Source organism: Phascolarctos cinereus, unplaced genomic scaffold (genome assembly GCF_003287225.1).
Source record: "Phascolarctos cinereus isolate Bilbo 61053 unplaced genomic scaffold, phaCin_HiC Scaffold_1;HRSCAF=81, whole genome shotgun sequence".
Taxonomy (NCBI): Eukaryota; Metazoa; Chordata; class Mammalia; order Diprotodontia; family Phascolarctidae; genus Phascolarctos; species Phascolarctos cinereus.
In genome coordinates this window covers 146,999,517-147,019,504 of record NW_027555514.1, presented here as the reverse complement: position 1 = coordinate 147,019,504, position 19,988 = coordinate 146,999,517, and the positions used below count along the sequence as shown (strand labels likewise).

At 37.8% G+C, this 19,988-nt stretch overlaps 1 protein-coding gene across 6 annotated transcripts in view; it reads left to right on the top strand.

Moving 5' to 3' along the window:
- The window catches only part of MAGI2 (membrane associated guanylate kinase, WW and PDZ domain containing 2), a 701,300-nt gene that overhangs the window by 615,706 nt on the left and 65,606 nt on the right, over positions 1 to 19,988 (top strand). For all 6 annotated transcript variants that reach the window (XM_020984495.2, XM_078154538.1, XM_078154537.1 and 3 more), the window contains one exon: positions 7,912 to 8,050. In XM_020984495.2, the coding sequence (XP_020840154.2) occupies positions 7,912 to 8,050 (139 nt within the window). The remainder of the gene's footprint in view (positions 1 to 7,911; positions 8,051 to 19,988) is intronic.

Genomic DNA, 19,988 nt, shown 5'->3' with positions numbered 1-19,988 from the left:
AATGACTGTACAACCACAAAAACTCAGGCTATATCAAGCAAAGCATGTCATTAAAAGCTAAGGAGTCCTCTGACCTGGTCAGAACACATCTGACATGTTCTTTCCATTTTGAGAATGTCACATTTTAGGAAGGAAATCAAGGAAAGGTCTGGTGAAGGACTTCAAAATCATGAAGACCATTTGGATGAACTAGGGATAGCAGTCTGGAAGTATTTGAAGGGCCATCCTGTGGAAGAGATATTTGACTTACTTTTCTTGGTGGGGGGAGGGGGGTTGCAGATAGAACTAGCAAGAATGGGTGGAAATTGACCCTGTAGGGGGGTGGAGCCAAGATGGCGGAGTGAAAGCAGTGACTTGCTTGAGCTCTCCCCCAAACCCCTCCAAATACTTGTAAAAAATGGCTCTAAACAAATTCTGGAGCAGCACAGGCTGCAGCAAACCTGGAGCAGGCCTCAGAGGACCGAATCACAGGCAGCTGTGGAGGTTTCCAGACTCCTCAATCCACTAACGACAAAGACAACTTAGAAGGTCAGTGGGAAAAGTCTGTTTCCCCGGTGCTGAGAGAGGAAGGTGGGGTCACAGATCCATTCCCCAACAGCATGGCCCTGGGGGGGGAGGGGGCAGCTGCTTCCCGAGCTTCCAGCCCATAGACTGAGGGGGAATCCAGTGGCTGATCAAAGAGGGATTGCAGGGATCTCTTTGCCGGTGCTGAGGCAGGAATCTCTTGCTTTGCCCTTGGTTGGATCTGGGTCACAGTTCTGGGGCGGTGCTGGGTGAGGAGGGCACTGGCGTGGTGGAGCTTGGAGTGGCTGTGGAGAGAACCTCCTCACAGTTACAGGATAGAAAGGAATACTTGTGGTCACAGGCCAGGAAAGGAGTAAACACCTCGCCCCTTATCATACCACCTTGGAAGAACTGAAAATTTACAGGTCCCTACAAGTATCTCTGAAAACAGCTACACAAACCCCTGAAGCTTGGGACAGTACACTCTCCACATTGGAAGCAGACTCTTACCTTAACAAAGAGTTTAAAACTCAAGTAATTGGCTGGGATCATGAGCAAGCAGTGCAAAAAGAGTCAGACTATATTATCTTACTTTGGTGAAAAAGAAGATCAAAATATACAACCAGAAGAAGACAACAAAGTCAAAGCTCCTACATCCAAAGCCTCCAAGAAAAATATGAATCAGTCCCAGGCCTTGGAAGAGCTCAAAAGGGATTTTGAGAAGCAAGTAAGGGAAGTAGAGGAAAAACTGGGAAGAGAAATGAGAGTGATGCAAGAAAATCATGAAAAACAAGTCAACAGCTTGCTAAAGGAGACCCAAAAAAATACTGAAGAAAATAACACCTTAAAAAATAGCCTAACCCAAATGGCAAAAGAGGTCCAAAAAGCCAATGAGGAGAAAAATGCCCTAAAAAGAAAAATTGGCCAAATGGAAAAGGAAGTCCAAAAGATTACTGAAGAAAATACTTCCTTAAAAATTAGAATAGAGCAATTGGAAGCTAGTGACTTTATGAGAAATCAAGACACTGTAAAACAAATCCAAAAGAATGAAAAATTAGAAAACAATGTGAAATATCTCATTGGAAAAACAACTGACCTGGAAAATAGATCCAGGAGAGAGAATTTAAAAATTATTGGACTATCTGAAAGCCATGATCAAAAAAAGAGCCTAGACATCATCTTTCAAGAAATTATCAAGGAAAACTGCCCTGATATTTAGAACCAGAGGGCAAAATAGAAATTGAAAGAATCCACAGATCTCCTCCTGAAAGAGATCCCCAAAGGAAAACTCCTAGGAATATTGTAGCCAAATTCCAGAGTTCCCAGGTCAAGGAGAAAATATTACAAGCTGCCAGAAGGAAACATTCAAGTACTGTGGAAACACAATCAGGATAACACAAGATTTAGCAGCTTCTACATTAAAGGACGCAGGGCATGGAATATAATATTCCGGAGAGCAAAGGAGATAGGATTACAACCAAGAATCACCTACCCAGCAAAACTGAGTATAATCCTTCAGGGGAAAAAATGGTCATTCAGTGAAATAGAGGACTTTCAAGCATTCCTGATGAAAAGACCAGAGCTGAATAGAAAATTTGACTTTCAAATACAGGACTCAAGTGGAACATGAAGAGGTAAACAGGAAAGAGAAATCATAAGAGACTTATTAAGATTGAACTGTTTACATTCCTGCATGGAAAGATGATATTTATAACTCATGAGACCTTTGTCAGTATTAGGGTAGTTGGAGGAAAAAATTATATGTATGTATAGATAGATAGATAGAGGGCACAGGGTGAGTTGAAGATTAAGGGGTCATATCTGGAGAATAAAATTAAGGGATAAAAGAGGGTTATACTCAGAGAATAAGAAAGGGAGAGGTAGAATGGGGTAAATTATCTCACAAAAAAAATAAAACAGAAAAGTCTCTTACAGTGGAGGGGAAATGGGGGAAGGTGAGAGGGAATGAGGGAATCTTATTCTCATAGGATTTGGCTTAAGGAGGGAATAACATACACATTCAATTGGGTATGGAAATCTGTCTTACCCTACAGGAAAATAGGGGAGAAGGGGACAAGAGAGCAGGGGGTGATAGAGAGGAGGCAGATTGGGAAAGAGGTAATCAGAAGCAAATACTTCTGAGGAGGGACAGGGTCAAAAGAAAGAATAGAATAAATGGAGGGCAGGATAGGATTAAGGGAAATAGAGTTAGTTTTTCACAACATGTCTCTATGGAAGTGTTTTGCATAACTGCACATGTACAACCTATATTGAGTTGCTTGCCTTTTCAATGAGGGTGGGTGGGGAGGGAGGAAGAGAGAAAATTTGAAAACTAAAGTTTTAAAAACACATGTTTTAAAAAAAATGTTTTCACATGCAACTGGGAAATAAGAAATATAGGAAGTGGGGTACAGAAGTCTATCCTGCCCTACAGGAAAATAGAAAGGGAAGGGGATAAGAGAAGGGAGGGGGGAGAGATGGAAGAGAAGGCAGACTAGGGGAAGGGATATTCAGAATGCATGCCATCTTGGGGAGGGGGGAGGGGTGAGATGGGGTGAGAAATTTGGAACTCAAAAACTTGTGGAAGTGAATATTGAAAACTAAAAATAAATAAATTTATATTAAAAAAAAGACTGGGTGGAAATTGCAAAAAGAGATTTAACTTTTACATAAGGAATATCTTTTGAAAATTTTTTATTGTTCAGTCATGTCCAACTCTTCACAAATAGGTATAGGTTTTATTTTTAATTTTTTTTATTTTTAAATTGTTACTATTTAGTTTTTTCAGTATTTTTAAATTTTAAATTTTTAAATTAAATAAATATTTACTTATATATTTTATTTTTAAATTGTTGTCATTCAGTTGTCTCAGTAGTGTTTAACTCTTTGTGATCCCATTTGGGGTTTTCTTGAGAAAGATACTGGGTTGGTTTGCCATTTCCTCCTTCATCTCATTTTATAGATGAGGAAACTGAGGCAAACAGGGTTAAGTGACTTGCCCAGGGTCACATAGCTAGTAAGTATCTGAGGTTGGATTTGAACTCAGGTCTTCCTGATTCCAGGCTTCGTGATCTATCCACTGCACCCCCTAGCTACTCTTTTGAACAATTAGAACTTTTTAAAAGTAGAATACCAAAAGGAAGTTGATTCGTTATCACTAGAGGTGTTCAAACAAAAACAGGATGATCATTTGTCAGCCATGTAGAAAGGATTCTTATTCAGGTGTGGATTGAAGTAAATGACTTCTCAGCTCCCTTTCAGGGAGGTGGATGGCACAGTTCATAGAGTGCTGGACCTAGAAGGAAGAAGAACTGAGTTCAAATCCAGACTCAGACACTTAATAGCTATGTGACTGTGGGCAAGTTACTTAACCTCTGCCTGCCTCATTTTCCTCAACTATAAAATGGGGATCATGTTGTAAGAATCAAATGAGATAATATTTATAAAGTCCTTATCACAGTACCTGGCACATAGTCAGCATTTAATAAATGCTTATTCTCTTCCCTTCCCCTTTCATAGTTCTATGAAACCAGTTCATTTCAGAATCTATGGAATCAAATTTATGTGTGTGTACACATGTATGTGTGTATGTTGTTGTTGCTAGGGTGTTATTGTATCTGATTTTTCATGACCCTGGCACATAGTAGGTGCTTATTTAATGCTTGTTGACTTGATATTTCCCTCAGTGCTTTTAATTCTTCTGTTTCATCCACTTCAGCAGGGTAGATAGAATACTGGACAGAAAGTGTGGAAAACCTCTGACATTTATTAGCTTTTTGACCTTGAGGAGGTCATATAACTTCTTTCAACTCAATCATCTCATCTGTTAAATGAGTAGAGGGTGTGGTGGCCACTGAGGTCTTTTTCAGATCTGAATCTATAGTCTGAGGTTATTGTCACTATATCTACTTTACCCTGCATATCAGCACCCTGAAGTAAAAAAAGGCTTGTTCTGTAGGGTTAATGAGTATTTCTAAAATAGTATTACATACATGGTGATCTCTCAACCATTGATAGCTAACATTTGGTTCAGGGATGATCCTCTTCCCCTACTCCTGCTCTCAACGAGGAATAAGTAGTTTTTAGCATGATAGACAACAATTTGCATACTAGTGATATAAAAGATATTATCAAAAATACATTGATATATTAAAGTTAGCGTCCTTGATACATACTATTTGAAAACATTGAAAATTGGGATCCTGGCCCACTAAACATCTTTCCCAACCATTCTACTCCAGAAACTTTTTGCATTCATCCCAGTGAAAATGAAGAGAAATGATAGCTGAAGGAGATGGCAAGGCTAAATGAAAGATTTTTTTGAGGAGGATGAGGAAAATCTGTGAATGTAGTAGGCTATAGAGAAAGAGCCAGTGGATAAAGAGATATGGAAGATTTGGAGGGAGGGGATGATCTAATCAGCAAGTTACTGAAGAGTGTAGCATACAATAGGAGAGCATAGGTAGAGAACTTAAGTAGAGAACTCTTTGGCAAGAGTTCTCCTGAAACTGGAGGAAAGAAGAAAGAGTGGAGGAGGATGGTGAGGAGAGCCAAAGAATGAAAGACAGGAGGAGAGGGAATTCCTGATTGTTGGCCGCATAAGGTGGTATGGGTGTGTTGAGAAGAAATCTGTAATTGCAGCTGTGGGAAGGTGAGAGTGGGGTCAATCAGGGAAGAAGAAAAGGTTTACCTTCAGTAATCCAAAAGGTTTTAGGATCTATTCTAGCAATCTCTTCTTCAGTTGTCTCATCCCAAGTGCCCTAAGTGGGACTAAGAAAAACAAGACCATCTATTCAGAGGTGACAGTAGGTTCTTCTGTGTAGCACCCCCTGGCTGTGGCAGCCCACCTTCCCCACTCAGCTCAGCAAAAATCTACCAACTGTCTGTAGCAACTCAAGCCAATTTGTTTGGGGAGGACGAAAAGAGGTGCTAGGGGTTTCATCAATGCTAAAAAAGCCCCTGGGCAAATCACTTAATCCTGTTTGCCTCAGTTTCCTCATCTGTAAAATGAGTTATAGAAGGAGATGGCAAACCACTCCAGTATCTTTGCCAAGAAAACCCTGAATGGGGTCACGAAGAGTTGGACATAATTGAAACAACTGAACAACAACAAAAAAGAGGTCCACAATATAATCTTTTGGAAGGAATATTTTAAATGTCCTTTGTGCCATGATGGTTGGAGAATTTTATATCTGTTTTCCTTTGCTAATCTCCCTCCACTCACCTGACCATCACACACACACACACACACACACACATACATACATATATACATCCTTCAAGGCCAGGCTCATCTCTTACTGTATTACAGAATTTATCTTTCTCATGCTGTGTTCAGCAGTCTTTATGCAGCCCAACTAAATAGCATTTTTGTAAAGCAAGCACACAGTTCTTTTCTTGGCTAATTTGTCTTAAGCGGTTTGCATTGAAATGAAACATATTTAATTCAAAGGTTCCTAATGGTAATAATATGGCAGGAGTGACACGACATCATCACAGTAGCACTCATTTTATTTTAAATATCTGTTTTGTCATTGTTGTTCAGTTGTGTCTGACTCTTCAGGACCCCTTTTGGGGTTTTCTTGGCAAAGGTACTGGAGTGATTGGCAGTTTCCTTCTTCAACTCATTTACAGATGAGGAACTGAGGCAAACAGGGTTAAGTGACTTGCCCAGGGTCACACAGCTAGTAAATGTCTGAGGCCAGATTTGAACTCACAAAGATGAGTCTTCCTGACTCCAGGCCTGGCACTCTATCCACTGCCCCAGCTAGCTGCTCTTAATATCTATTAACAAAAGCCAACTAGAAATCACAGAACATAAATATTTCTGACAATTGAGGAAGGCTGGTTAATCATCAGATATGAGCATGCCAGGGCTTGATCAAAAGCTTCAGAGCACTCATTTTTATTCAAATAGTTGTGATGAAAAATTTGCTACCACTTAAAACCTCTGCCAAGCTTTGTTTATGAGAAGAAAATCAATGCCACAGTAACACCCAGGAGCCATCGAATCAAAAAGTGATTTAAATAATAGGAAATGAAAAAATCATGAAAAGGGCTAGACCAAAAAGCCAATCAGACAACTACAGCAAACCCAAACCTTCTATCATGGACCTTGGGGATCTGTGTCCTACTTCAACACAAAGAATTTAGACTCATAGATTTAGAATTGGCAGAGATTTTAGGTGACATCTGGTCCAATGTCCTCATTTCCTACATGAAGTAACTAAGGCCAAGAGAAGTTGTAACTTGTGTAAAGTAATACAAGAGGTAAATGAGAGAACAAGGCCTTGAGCCCCAGCCCTCTCTGATTCCAATCCTCTTTCCACTTGTATCTCATTTAATTCAATTAATTAAACATGTGTTAAACATCTATTAACATGTAAAGCAAAGTTCTAGGCAGTGGGGCTACAAAGACGGAAAGGAAACAGCCCTTGCCTGCCTGCCTGCCTGCCTGCCTTCCTGCCTTCCTGCCTTCCTGCCTGCCTTCCTTCCTTCATTCATTTGTTTCTTCAACAAGCATTTATTATATGCCTTCTGCATGTAATATATCAATTCTGAGAGAGTTATAAAGGTAAATTGGGCATTCTTTGGAAACTTAGGAAATTATTTAGTTGAAGAGTTAAGATAGGCATACAGATAAATGAAATACAAATTGTAATTATTGTATTATAAATGTGATTAAAGAAGCATTTTGTTATCAGATGATAGGGAGAACACTTCCAGTTTGGGGGTGTGATGGGGGTCAGGGAGAGGACTGGGAACCAAAGAAGACTTCATAGAAGAGATTTGACCTGGAGCATGAAGGTGGCTCTTCATGTAAAAAATCAAAGACCTAAACTAAGATTATATACCCTAATAATAACATATTGGGTAGTTTGAAATTATCTGAGTTAATTATTAGAAGGGTAAGCAAAGTTGTGTATTCCAGATTCAGACTATGTCCCTTGAAATTATTTTGTGTCCAGTTGATAAAACATTATCATCATCATCATCATCATCATCATCATCATCATCATCATCATCACTGAGGAAAAACTGATATTTATTATTACTTTAAGATTTTTAAAGTAATTTATGTATGTGATCTCAATTGGGCTTCACAATAACCCTAGGAGATGGGTGGTCCAAGTATTATTGTCCCATTTGACAGAGAAGGAAAGATAGGGTTAGAAGGTCTATAACAATCACATAGATATTGGTGACAAAGATGAAATTCAAACTCATTTCTTTCCTGTTCAAGTGCAATGCTCTTCCCATTCTCCCATGCCACCATATTTTTCCATTATCCGATAACTTTTTGATCCTTCTAATCCTTGAGAGATGCTAATTTTCTAATTTTATAACCACACTTGGCTAACTTGGTTAACTTTCCTGTTTGTGTTCGTGTGTGTTATTTCTTGGCAGGTAGGAGATCAGATCATTGAAATCAATGGGGAAAGCACAAGAGACATGACACACGCCAGAGCAATAGAGCTAATCAAATCTGGAGGGAGAAGAGTGAGGCTGCTGCTGAAACGTGGGACAGGACAGGTCCCAGAGTACGGTGGGTTTTCACATCCTAGTTCACCTTTTGTGTCCTGCTATGCACTGAAAGTATTCTTGCCCTTTTTAGAACTAAATCAATTCTCTATTTCTACCTAACTCTATATTTAGCTATCATTATATAAGTATATTTTAAAATACCTATTTAAACAAATATATATGATATGCTACTCGGTATGTACACAATGTTTTCAGTTGGAAATGTAGATAGTGCTAGCATTTTCCAGGACATCTCTGAGTGTGCTAGGAGATTATGCAAATATTCATGTATTGAAATACATTTTCCTTTTCACTTTTGCAGGCATTTTTCTGTTCATTTGGGTTCACAGTAATTTATAAATTATTTCCTAAAATTACTTGTACATCAGTCATGATTCCTTAGCAATATTGAAAGATACTCATGCCTTTCTTATTTGTCTGTCAGCCTTTAAAGAGATCTATTTCCAGGTATTTTGATGGCTTACAGTTTAAAACAAATTTCATTTCATCTGGAAGTTGTGTTTCTTTCACCTTGGGAGATTTGGGTTTCCCGCTTCCTTCCCCCATTCACAAATACCCTCCTTTATTATTTATCTGCTAACCTTTCCAAACATCTATTGTAACTGCATTTGAGACTATAAATTTGTGACTTCAGCAGGCTTTTGAGTGATTATTTCCCTATGGCCAGTTTAGAACACTATCAAAATCATCATTTTGTAGGTATCACAGCATGGGTCTGTCACATGAAATGCAGTGGTATGAGCTGAGAAAACTGAGGGAAAGAGCTAATCAATTATCCAATGATGCAGTCATTGTGAATGGTTGATCTGAACATGGGAGCTCCATCCCACCTTGCTATAACTCCCTTTTCCTTCCCCGCCCAACCAAAAAAAAAAAAATCCTAACCACACTTTTTGCATGAATCATCTAGGAATTATTTCAATTTCCATTTCATTTTTCCCAGTATATACACAACCTTTGAGCCCAATGGAACCATCCAAATTCAGCAACTCTTGAGTAATTTGTAGAATGTAAGCTCCTTGAAGGCAGGCACTATTACATTTTTATCTTTATATCCCCAGCATCCAGCACAGTACCTGGCATATAGTAAGCACTTATTAAAGTGCTATTGAATAGTTTATCCTATAGTAAAATTGAATAATTTTGAATGGTTTATCCTACATTAAATTGAATAGTTTATCCTATAGTAAAAAAAAAAATTAAAATGTGAATCTCAAAGTTCACGAGAGAGTAAAGGATACCATGTGGATAGTCCTCAAAGTTTACTCTAAGACTGGATTTATGTCCAGTGAAATGTGAGGAAATATTTTGTAGCAGGGACCAACTCTGATTTTATTTTAGTGTTTTTTAATGATATTAGCAACATCGACTACCTTGAAAAGTAAATGCAGGCCAAATCCTGCTACAGGAATCAATTAGGTATTGGTGTTATGTATTTTGTAAATTATATAAACTCTGATTTATATCATTATCATTTGATTCCTTGAACTTTTCTATGACTAAATAATATCATAGTGACCTACAAATTCTAATCATTTCTAAAAAGGATATATCTACAATAAAGATATATTTCACTCATCTGTCAGGATCTAGCTAATATTATCTATGCCAGAAAAAAAAAAGCTAATGAAATGTTAGCAAATGCAAACAAAAAAAACTAATTAAAATATATATACTATATACATATAATATATATTACTCAAAAGTAAGATGCTGCTACTATTCAAATATATATGTATGTGTGTGTATATATATGTGTGTGTGTGTATATAGATATATATAGATATATAGATATTATCGTTCACTTCCTCTTGAGGCTCTCTTGATAGTTCCCATGCACCTAGAAACTTCCATCAATATGGGGTGAGCCCTCAGCCCCAATACTCTTATTAGATTTACAATTATATAAGTAATAGTATACATTATAGGGCAGCTAGGTGGTGCAGCAGATTGAGCATCAAGCCTGGAGTCAGGAAGACCTGAGTTTGAATCTATACTCAGACACGTCCTAGCTGTATGACCCTAGGCAAGTCACTTAAACCTGTTTGCCTCATTTTCTCATCTATAAAATAAGCTGAGGAGGAAATGGCAAACCACTCCAGTATCTTTGCCAAGAAAACCCCAAATGGGGTCACAACTCAGTAACAACAAAAAGTTTATATCATAAAAATAAATATTAATTCATTCCTATGAATCAAAAAATAGATTTACAACAGACTGCTAAAATATATTCTCTGCATGTTTTAGAATTAGTCAGTTCGATTTTAACATTATCCAGAGAGGTCAAACCAAAATTAAATCTATCAGAGAAAAAACAGAGTTTGCCCATCACTTGAGTTTAGCCAGTAATGTCACCTAAACACTTGAACTTTCACCCTGGTCCTTAATTCTGTTAAACTGATGACAGTTATGTTGTGACAGTCTCTTTGTTTCTCCCATATTCCACAGTCCCAGACTTGTTCAGTATTATTAAGTCTACTTGGTTAATTTCAACATTACCTAGATTTTGCCTATAAAAACATATAGTTTATAGAGAAACTCACTTTAAAGAAGAAAGACAGCACACTAGAAACTAGACATTTGCTCTTGAAGCAAAACTAATGTGTTAGATGAAAAGTTTTTCACAAGAAGTTTAAAAGGTTGACGATCAGGTCAGCAATTTTTTTAGAGTGTAACTAATTTTTTTTTTGGAGTGACATTTCTGCAATCTCTTAGGGGCCAATTAGTAAGAAGCAGTTCAAAGAAACAGCCACATCAGAAGATGATACAAACCACCCTGAAATAGCTATGAACACCCAAGGCTAAAAAAAACATAATTCTAAAAGAAGTTGATGAAATGTAGTATAAACTGATACACACACATGCGTGTGCACAAATGCACACGCATGTGCATATGTGTGTGTGTGTGTGTGTGTGTGTGTGTGTTTTATACTTAACATCAAAAAGAGTGAGTGAACAAAGTTAGGAGATATCTCTTTTCTGGCAACAAATGGAGAACTTACGTTTACTAGTTAACCAGGAGGAAAGTATTATATTTCTGGTGTCTACTGCCATCTTAATCACAGGAAATTTGATTTTATTTGTTTTAATGAATTTAAATTTTATGACATTCAATTCTGAGATTTGCTGTTGTGAGCCTCTTAAATTTCAGATCCCAAGCTTAGCCTGAATTCCATCTCCAAAGGATTATTTTGTGGATTATTAGAGCCCATGGGAGATATACCTTAACCTCCCAGGGAACTGTGGGCTTAAAGCAGTAAGGGAAAGACTAAACTCTGAAAATTATCAGACTGTAGAACTCTTGCCTAGTTAATGATTTTAAAGATATCAACCAACCCTCTGATACCTACACAACTGGAAACATCTTTGAAGCAAGACCTTTATCAGGATTTATGAGCAATGTCAAGAGAAATCAGGGCTTAGTCAAGAGAAATAAGGAAAAAAAGGGGAAAAAATACCTAGCATCAAGCTCCTAAGGTGTTCTGTGACAGAGAGATAAGCACAGAGGCAAAGGAAAGAAAAGACACCCAGGGCACCTGACAGATTATTGACTGAGAAAAATCTGTGTGAATCCAAGTGAGCTACGAAAAGGAATAAAATGTGCTACAAATGTGTCATACATACCGGGGCAGAAATTACTTCAGGGTTCAAAAGCTTTCTCTGCCAACTCAGAGAGGGAAATTCACAAATTCAGCCAGGAAATCCATGGTCACACAGAGAGGCCTGTCAGAAGAACCATGGAGGGGGGCAGAGAATGATAAAAGGGTTCGGAAGTGGTGGAACTTGAAAGAGAAGCTCGGGAGATAGATATATTTCTTCTCTACTCTAAACCTTAGACTGGAGTGTGTTGGTATTGAGGCCAGACAAAGGGATGAATTGTTCCCATTTATCCCCAGCTTGAACTAACAGAGAACATTCACTCCACTGAGCCAAGGGAAAAAATCCACCATACTTAACAAGAATAATATAATTGTGTGTTGGTTATAAAAATGCCTTCTAAAACTGAGCATTGATAGAAAATTTACCCCCAAAACATGACCCTCTACCTGCAGAGGGATAAATTATATAACTGTCTGCTTTGAAATAGATTCTTCTATCAAGTTGTGGGAAGAACCATGAATGTTCCTTTATTTCACAAAACTGAAGTAAAGAAACCAGACTTGTCTTCTAGGAATAGAACAAGGCTCCATCCAACATGAGGGATGTGTACTTTGGCAATAATTTGCTATTCATATTTGATCAAGCAATAGAGAAACAGGCTCCTCTGCTGTGGTTAATGCTGTTGGCCTCTCAAAAGGCACAGTAAAAAAAGCAGAAGGAAAACAGCAATAATAATAAACATTTATTTAACATGTACTATGTGCCAGGCACATAGTGCTAAGCATTTTACGATGATTTTCTCACAACTACCCTTCGAGGTAGGTACTACTATTATCCCCATTTTATAGATAAGGAAACTGAGGCAGACAGAGGTTAAGTGACTTGCCCAAGGTCATACAGCTACCAAGTATCTGAGGCCAGATTTGAACCCATTTCTTCCTGACTCCAGGCAAGTCAGACTAAGGACTAACCATTTCTATCTACACAGCTGTGACACATAAAAATCACATCTACAGAAAGAAGCAAATCAGTTAAGTTGTCTTTCTGTTTATACTTTTATTCCCAAAGTTAATTGTGTAAATATTTGTTTCTAGCTCAATTGTTAGCCCTTGGAAAACGAAACTGAATTGTGCAAGTGTAGTCAAACTTCATTAGTTTATATTAATTTTGGAGAAATGCCTATCTCCATGTCAGGCAGGAGTGGGGAACCTACAGCCTTGAGGCCACAAGCGGACCTCTAGGCCCTCAAGTGTAGCTCTTTGATTTCTTGAAGTTTGGATTCAGTCAAAGGGCCACACTTGAGGACCTAGAGGGCTTCATGTAGCCTCAAGGTGGCAGGTTCCCCACCCAAGCACAGAATGTTGTTAAGAAACGTAATTTATGACTTAACGAGTACACTGTCACTGTAACTAGGAGAGCTAATGCCTAATAGGTAAGAATGATTTAAAATGATCATATTGAAACACCAGCTTAATCTGTGCTCCCTCTTACATTGCAATGTCATTATTTATACATAAACATCATTTCTAACATCCTTTAGAAATAGGCTGTTCTTTTAAATAGGAAAATATTCTCCTTATCTTCCTGACAGTTTTCATTTGCTTACTGAGCCCTTTATTCAGTTGATAATGTACTTAAACTTCTGGCAAGTCCCCATTCACCAGATATTTCATACAATAAAATAAAATCAAGGCAGACAGGCTTAATTCTTTGAAAAATTAATCTTGAGAATAAAAGTCTTTCCCAAAACAAGGTTAGGGATAGGAACCAAGGCTGTGATTTAAGGGGTATAGGGAATTCCTGGATGAGGAAACTTCCTCTACCAAAGCAGGTCAGCATCTTCTCTTCCAATTTTCAATCTCAGGGAATTTCCCAAAACATTGAGAGGTTTAGTAATTTACTCCAAATCACATAGCCATCCTGTCACAGGCAGCATAAAACAAACGTGCTATAACAACTTTACAAATTAGAACAAACTGCACTGGGGAAAGGAGATTTGAATTAATTAAAAAGTATGAATAACTTAACAAAAGAATAGTTATAAAGTTTCTAAAAAGTCCCTCTCTGAGGCTTCATCCTAGCATGGATGGGTTCTTGAAACATGCCAGTAGAGTATAATCTCTGGCCAGTGCTCCCAGAATAAGGGAAACAACAACAACAATAATAATAATTAACATTTATATAACACTATGTGCACTGTGCTAAGCACTTTATAATTATGTTCATATTTGAATGGGGCAGCAAGGTGGCACAGTGGATAGAGCACCAGGCCTGGAGTCAGGGAGAACTGAGTTCAAGTCCCGCCTCAGATACTTACTAGCAGTGTGATCCTGGGCAAGTCAATTAACCTAGTTTGCCTCACTTTCCTCACGTATAAAATAAGCTGGAGAAGGAAATAGCAAACCAGAGCAGTATTTTTGCCAAGAAAACCCCAAATGGGGTCCCAAATGGGGTTCAGACATGACTGAAAAAACTGAACGACAAAATCTATTTGATCGTCACAACTACCCTTCAAGGTAGGTGCTATTATTATCCCCATTTTATAGATGAGGAAACTGAGGCAGACCAAGGTTAAATGACTTGCCCAAGGTCATGCTGGAAAAGATTCATATACGACCCCTTCATTAGATTTTGTTAGCAGTACAAGGACTACCCTGTTGTTGTTTGTCCTTTGTTCTTAAAGAGGACCTTGATGTTAAGGAGGAGATGCCATGACATGCAAGTGAATTGGATTTAAGTGAGGCAGGGCTGTGCAAAGTCACCAGCCTCACTTTCTCCTCTGGAGCCAGGGGCAAGATATAGATCAAGATGACTAGAGGTGGCCCTGTATGCAGTGGAAGACCTTGGCCTTTTTAGGCAAAGGTCTTTAACAGGTCTCAGTTTCACTGAGGCAATGCCTCATTCAGTAATTAAGGCTAGGTAAGGAAATAAGGCTGAGAACGGCCTCTTCTACCTAGTCAAAAAAAAAAATCACGGAGGGGAAGACCCTCAGGGTTTCTGGCCAACACAAAAACAATTGCCATTCACATTCACTCTGAACCAATCAGGGCCCAAACAATGACCAAGTGGGGCTTGACCTGGGACCTCCTGTTGGCTAGAGTGATTTGGGTTTAAGGCATGGTCCTTAAGAAAAAAAAATCTAGCCTGTAAACCCCAATATATATTTCAAGGTTTCAGTAATCAAAATTTACATTCCTTTGGGCAGCACACCCACAGGTTAGGGTATGATACCCTATGTGGACAGAGGGAAGGAAGGAAGGAAGGAAGGAAGGAAGGAAGGAAGGAAGGAAGGAAGGAAGGAAGGAAGGAAGGAAGGAAGGAAGGAAGGAAGGAAGGAAGGAAGGAAGGAAGGAAGGAAGGAAAGGAGAGAGAAGGGGAAGAGAAGAGAAGAGAAGAGAAGAGAAGGGAAGAGAAGAGAAGAGAAGGGAAAAGAAGAGAAGAGAAGGGAAGAGAAGAGAAGAGAAGAGAAGAGAAGAGAAGAGAAGAGAAGAGAAGAGAAGAGAAGAGAAGAGAAGAGAAGAGAAGAGAAGAGAAGAGCTGTGTTGCTCACCTGACCAGTTCCAGCTGGATCCCCAGTGGACAGCTCCTACTACTGGTAGCAAAGCACAAAGGAGGTGATGATTTCTTTGGCCACAATAACCTATGAAATACAAAATGGCACTCAGTGGCAATCAATTCCCTCCCATGGTGGCACAATGATGAAAAGGAAGCAGAGGGTACTAAGAATCACAGTTTATAGATGGGCTATAAAACTTAATGTAGTTATTACTCTAAATGTAAAATCCTTATCTAGTGACCAAGAGTGGAGAAACTGAATCATGTCAGTCTTGACCTTTAAACCAAAAGACAAGAGGAAGTTGCAAGTAGATGTAAGGATGTCCTGAGAGGGGCAAATTATGGTATTGGTGATATTTATTTTATCCTACAGCTGAGACAACAAGAAACATTATTGCAGAAGATACCTTTATTGCACTGCTTGTGAAGAGTATTTACAAAAATCCTACCATGAAGATAATTATAGCACATGTACTTTTATCTGTTGCAGAGAATGAGGGAAAATAAACTCCATAAAGAACTCAAAAGTCTTTTTTTATTTTAAAAATACTTATGTGTGTATATATAATATATATGTATATGCATATGCATATATATATGTATATATAACATGTTAAATATTTAGAGATTTTAGTGAAAAGGTGGGCACAAGGGTGAAAAATGTGCTGGAAAATATTGCTCCTTATTAAGAAATGAAAGAGACCAAAGTCTTTTAGATAATACAAAAGTTTTACCCCGCTATAGCATGAACAGAAGAAAGTTAGGAGGCACTATATGTGACAAGAAACAAATATCATCATGAAAATGAAAATTGTTATTTTTAATAGACAGGAAATTAATCAACAAATATTCATTAAGCAACTACTATGTGCCAGGTACTGTGTTGGGCACTGGGGATAAAAAGACAAAAAAATGAGAGAGCAGTCTCTGCTCTCATGGAGCAAAATGACTAGTTGCCAATTTGGTAATCACTTTGGAATCCCCTGCCTGAATATATTCAGACTTTCAACTTATTACAGAGATCAAAATCAATATTAAATCAGAAGATAGAATGAAAATGAGATGTAGTATTCAATTGAAACACCTCCAGTCTGACCTACTTAAGCAAACTATTGACCACCCAAAATTGGAAATAAATAAAAGGACAGATGTAAATATAAATTATCAGCATTCCCAAGGAAATTTCAACTAATAAAAACCAAATGCCAGAAGAACCTAGAAACCATGTCAATCATAAAAATCAAACCATATGTGGACTCCAACATCACAATCAAGCAGGAAAAAATAGAATGAGATTAAAGAAAACAAAAATGGGAAGAATATCTAGACCATACCTAGCATATTCAAAGGAGGCCCATTCTATAGGTGAAATAATTCTGAGGGCATTAGGTGATTGATTCTCAGGATAAGTGAAAGAAAGGACTCTACAAACAGCTAAAAAAGAAAGTCACAAACTTCATTGCTATTCAGAAAAAGAACAAAAAAAAGGCAATAATTACCAAATCAAAAACTCCTTCCCATATCTAAAAAAGCTTTGAGATTATTCTATATACATAACTAGGGCATTCTTGATTAAGCTATGAAAAGGGATCAGGAGGCTTTCGCTAAATATTCCATCATTGACTATACCTTTACAGTAATATACAGTTCCATTGAATTGAATATAATACTTAATTCGGTTATTGTCTGTTAACTATAAAAAGCACTTAATTCAATAGAGGAAAATGTTATTCCCAAGACGCTCCTCCAATAAGAAGACTCCCATGCAGATATTAAATTAACATAAGATTTCTTTGAAATAGGCAACAACAGAAATAACCTTGTTTAGTGACTAATACTTCAGAGAAAATGAGACATAAAACAAGGAGATGCATCTTCACCAAAGATTTTTTTTTTTGCTTTCGTGAGGCAGTTGGGGTTAAGTGACTTGTCCAGGGTCACACAGCTAGTAAGTGTCAAGTGTCGGAGGCTGGATTTAAACTCTGGTCCTCCTGACATCAAGGCCAGAGCTCTATCCACTGTACCACCTAGCTACCCCTTCTCCAAAGATTTTTACTACTCTAGTGGAGATTGTCCAGTAAAGAGAGCATCCTTCAAACACTGTTGTTGCAGATGACATTACACTTATTAGATCAAATTGCAAAATCTTGTGCAGCATCCTAAATGAGATTTATGATCACTCAAAAGATTTCAGGCTAAGTATCCACCCAAGAAAAATCAAGTGGATGAAGAACGCTTATTGCTCAGATTATAAATAGAATATGCAAAGAATTGAGCCAGTCCCTAAGTCAGTGTATATGTATATGTGTGTTTATGCATATGGATATATGTATATGTATGTGGGTATATATATATATATATATATATATATATATATATATGTAAGTGTGTATGTGGATTTGAGTGTGTACATATCCTCGTTAAACTGCAGGTGGACAATGAGTCAATCTGCATCCAGTGAACCTCATTGCAGATGTATGTGAGTGTGCATGTGGATTTCTTGACTAAATTGCAGATGGACAATGAACTGAACCCAGAAAGGAAGAAGAGAATAGACTAAATTACATCTGAAAATTTTAAAGTAATGACCCCAGTCTTACAGAGTAACGACCCTAAGCATTTCCGTGAAAACCAAGGCCCAATTTTTGATATCAGTATTCTTCCAATGATGCCATATAACTTAGAATCATGAAATAGCACAGTCGCTAAAAAATCAAAGTTGTGGATTACATCAGCTTCCTTGAGGGAAATAGGCTGCAGCATATTACCAATGAAGCTCACCATACATAACATTAAAGAGATGATCAAAGTCATATATGCCTAGAAAAGGAGATAGGCTGGTAATGTAGCAAGAGTGCAAGACAATAAATGAACGTATGCTCCGTTGGTATCCACATGATGTCAAGAGGACTAGAGGAAGAGCCCCAGCATGTTAAGTGAGTCTCTATGGAAAATTATGGGAAGATAAGGGCAAGAGTTACACAGGATGTAAAGCCATAGATGATTCACAGTCTGTGCTTTTGGATGGAGTATACCCATGGGATGATACTAAAGATCCCTGGAAGTATCAACGTTTCCCAAAAAAATCAAATATTACTCATTTCAGCTACCTAAAGAAAACCAAATTTATCTAACATAATCTCACATGTAGAAATATCTAAACTTAGGACTTGTTCTGTTGAATAAATGAGAATTATTTGTAACTAGTTATTCTTTGTATATAAACAAGTGTTTCTAAAGTATTTAAGAGGACCTGAATACAGGGACTTAAGTGATTACTTATATTTAAAATAATGCTTTACAATTCATGAAATGTTTTTATATACATTATTTCCTTTGACCTTCACAGTTTTGTAAAATAAGCAGTGAAATATTATTATCCCCATTTTAGAGAGAAGAATACTAAGGGTCAGAGAATCTGGTAAGAGGTGAAGCCCGGACTCAAAGCCAGGACTTATGGCCCTAAAGCCAGTCCTCTTAGTACAACCTTATGGCTTTAAAGACAGTTCTCTTATTACACTACCCCATAGGCTCCCTGAAACCTTGTATGCACCATTAGTTTGTACTATCTTTGAAGAAAGAATTTGCTGGGTCCCACCTGAATTAATCACAAATTCCAAACTAATAACAGTTTCCTTTTAGGAATTTGCTCACTCTATGGTGGACACAAGCCAGAAGCTGGTCTTCAGTTGTATTATATTCACCTAGACACAAAGAAGTGCCTCACCTAGCATTCCAGAATTTGTACAGGTGTATCAAGATTACTCAAGCCAATATAAAGAGAATGAAAGATTCCCCATTGCCTTCAACTCCCCCTCAGAAACCAAGTTTATGAGAGTCTTTAAATGGCTTCATAGCCTTTGTACTAATTCACCTGCATTTTTAATAGGGCAAAGGCAGCATGCTCCAGTAATAAATTCTGAAATTTAATTTCAGCTTCTGACATTCATGGTTGAACGTATCTTCCTTTTCCATGAGATGTTCCACAAATCACTCAAGAAAACCTTCAGCTTAGAAAGGAAAAATGATAAACTGTTAAGGGAAGGAGACAGCAGGAGGAAAGGCTGCTAAAATCCCTGCCTGTTGCACACATAGAAGAGGTTTTCTTTTCTTTTCTAAAAAGATCCCAAGACTGGCATTTGCAGTGTTATGGTCATCCCAGGGGACACTTTAACTAGATAAGTGACAACCAAGCTGTAGCTTCATAGAGGCAGAAGCTGAAGGCTGCCATGGAATGGTAACTCATAGCTCCAGAATTAATTTCCCCATTATCAGGCCTTTAGTCCTATGAAAGTCCCATTTTTTGTTTATTTCTTCTTAGAATATGAGAAAATTCTTTCTCACTTATAAATACCCTTTATATCACCTTCAATGAGCATTTGACTTTTAAGAATGTATAGGTAGCCCTAAGGCTTGTTATAATTTAACTTCTGTGAATCTATGATCTCATTGATGTGATATCTCCTTACAGTGACACAGATTGGAACCTAGCTATTGCTTTCTTGTCCTGAGCAACTCCTGCCCATGACCTCCCGTGAGTCCTTCACGGGGGATTCACCCAGCCTGCTAGCGTACCACCTCTAAATTTATTGACATTATATGAATACCAGTAAAGCATGTGGGCTAACCTTTAGTTATCCTTAGCTCTTAACTACATGATTAATATACCTCCTCTTCCAATCCTTGATCCTTCATACTAAAACTCCATTATCCTTATGCTTCTATTGTCAATGTGCTACTACTGTGCATGTCTCCACAACAGTTGGGTGACCTATATTTTCAGT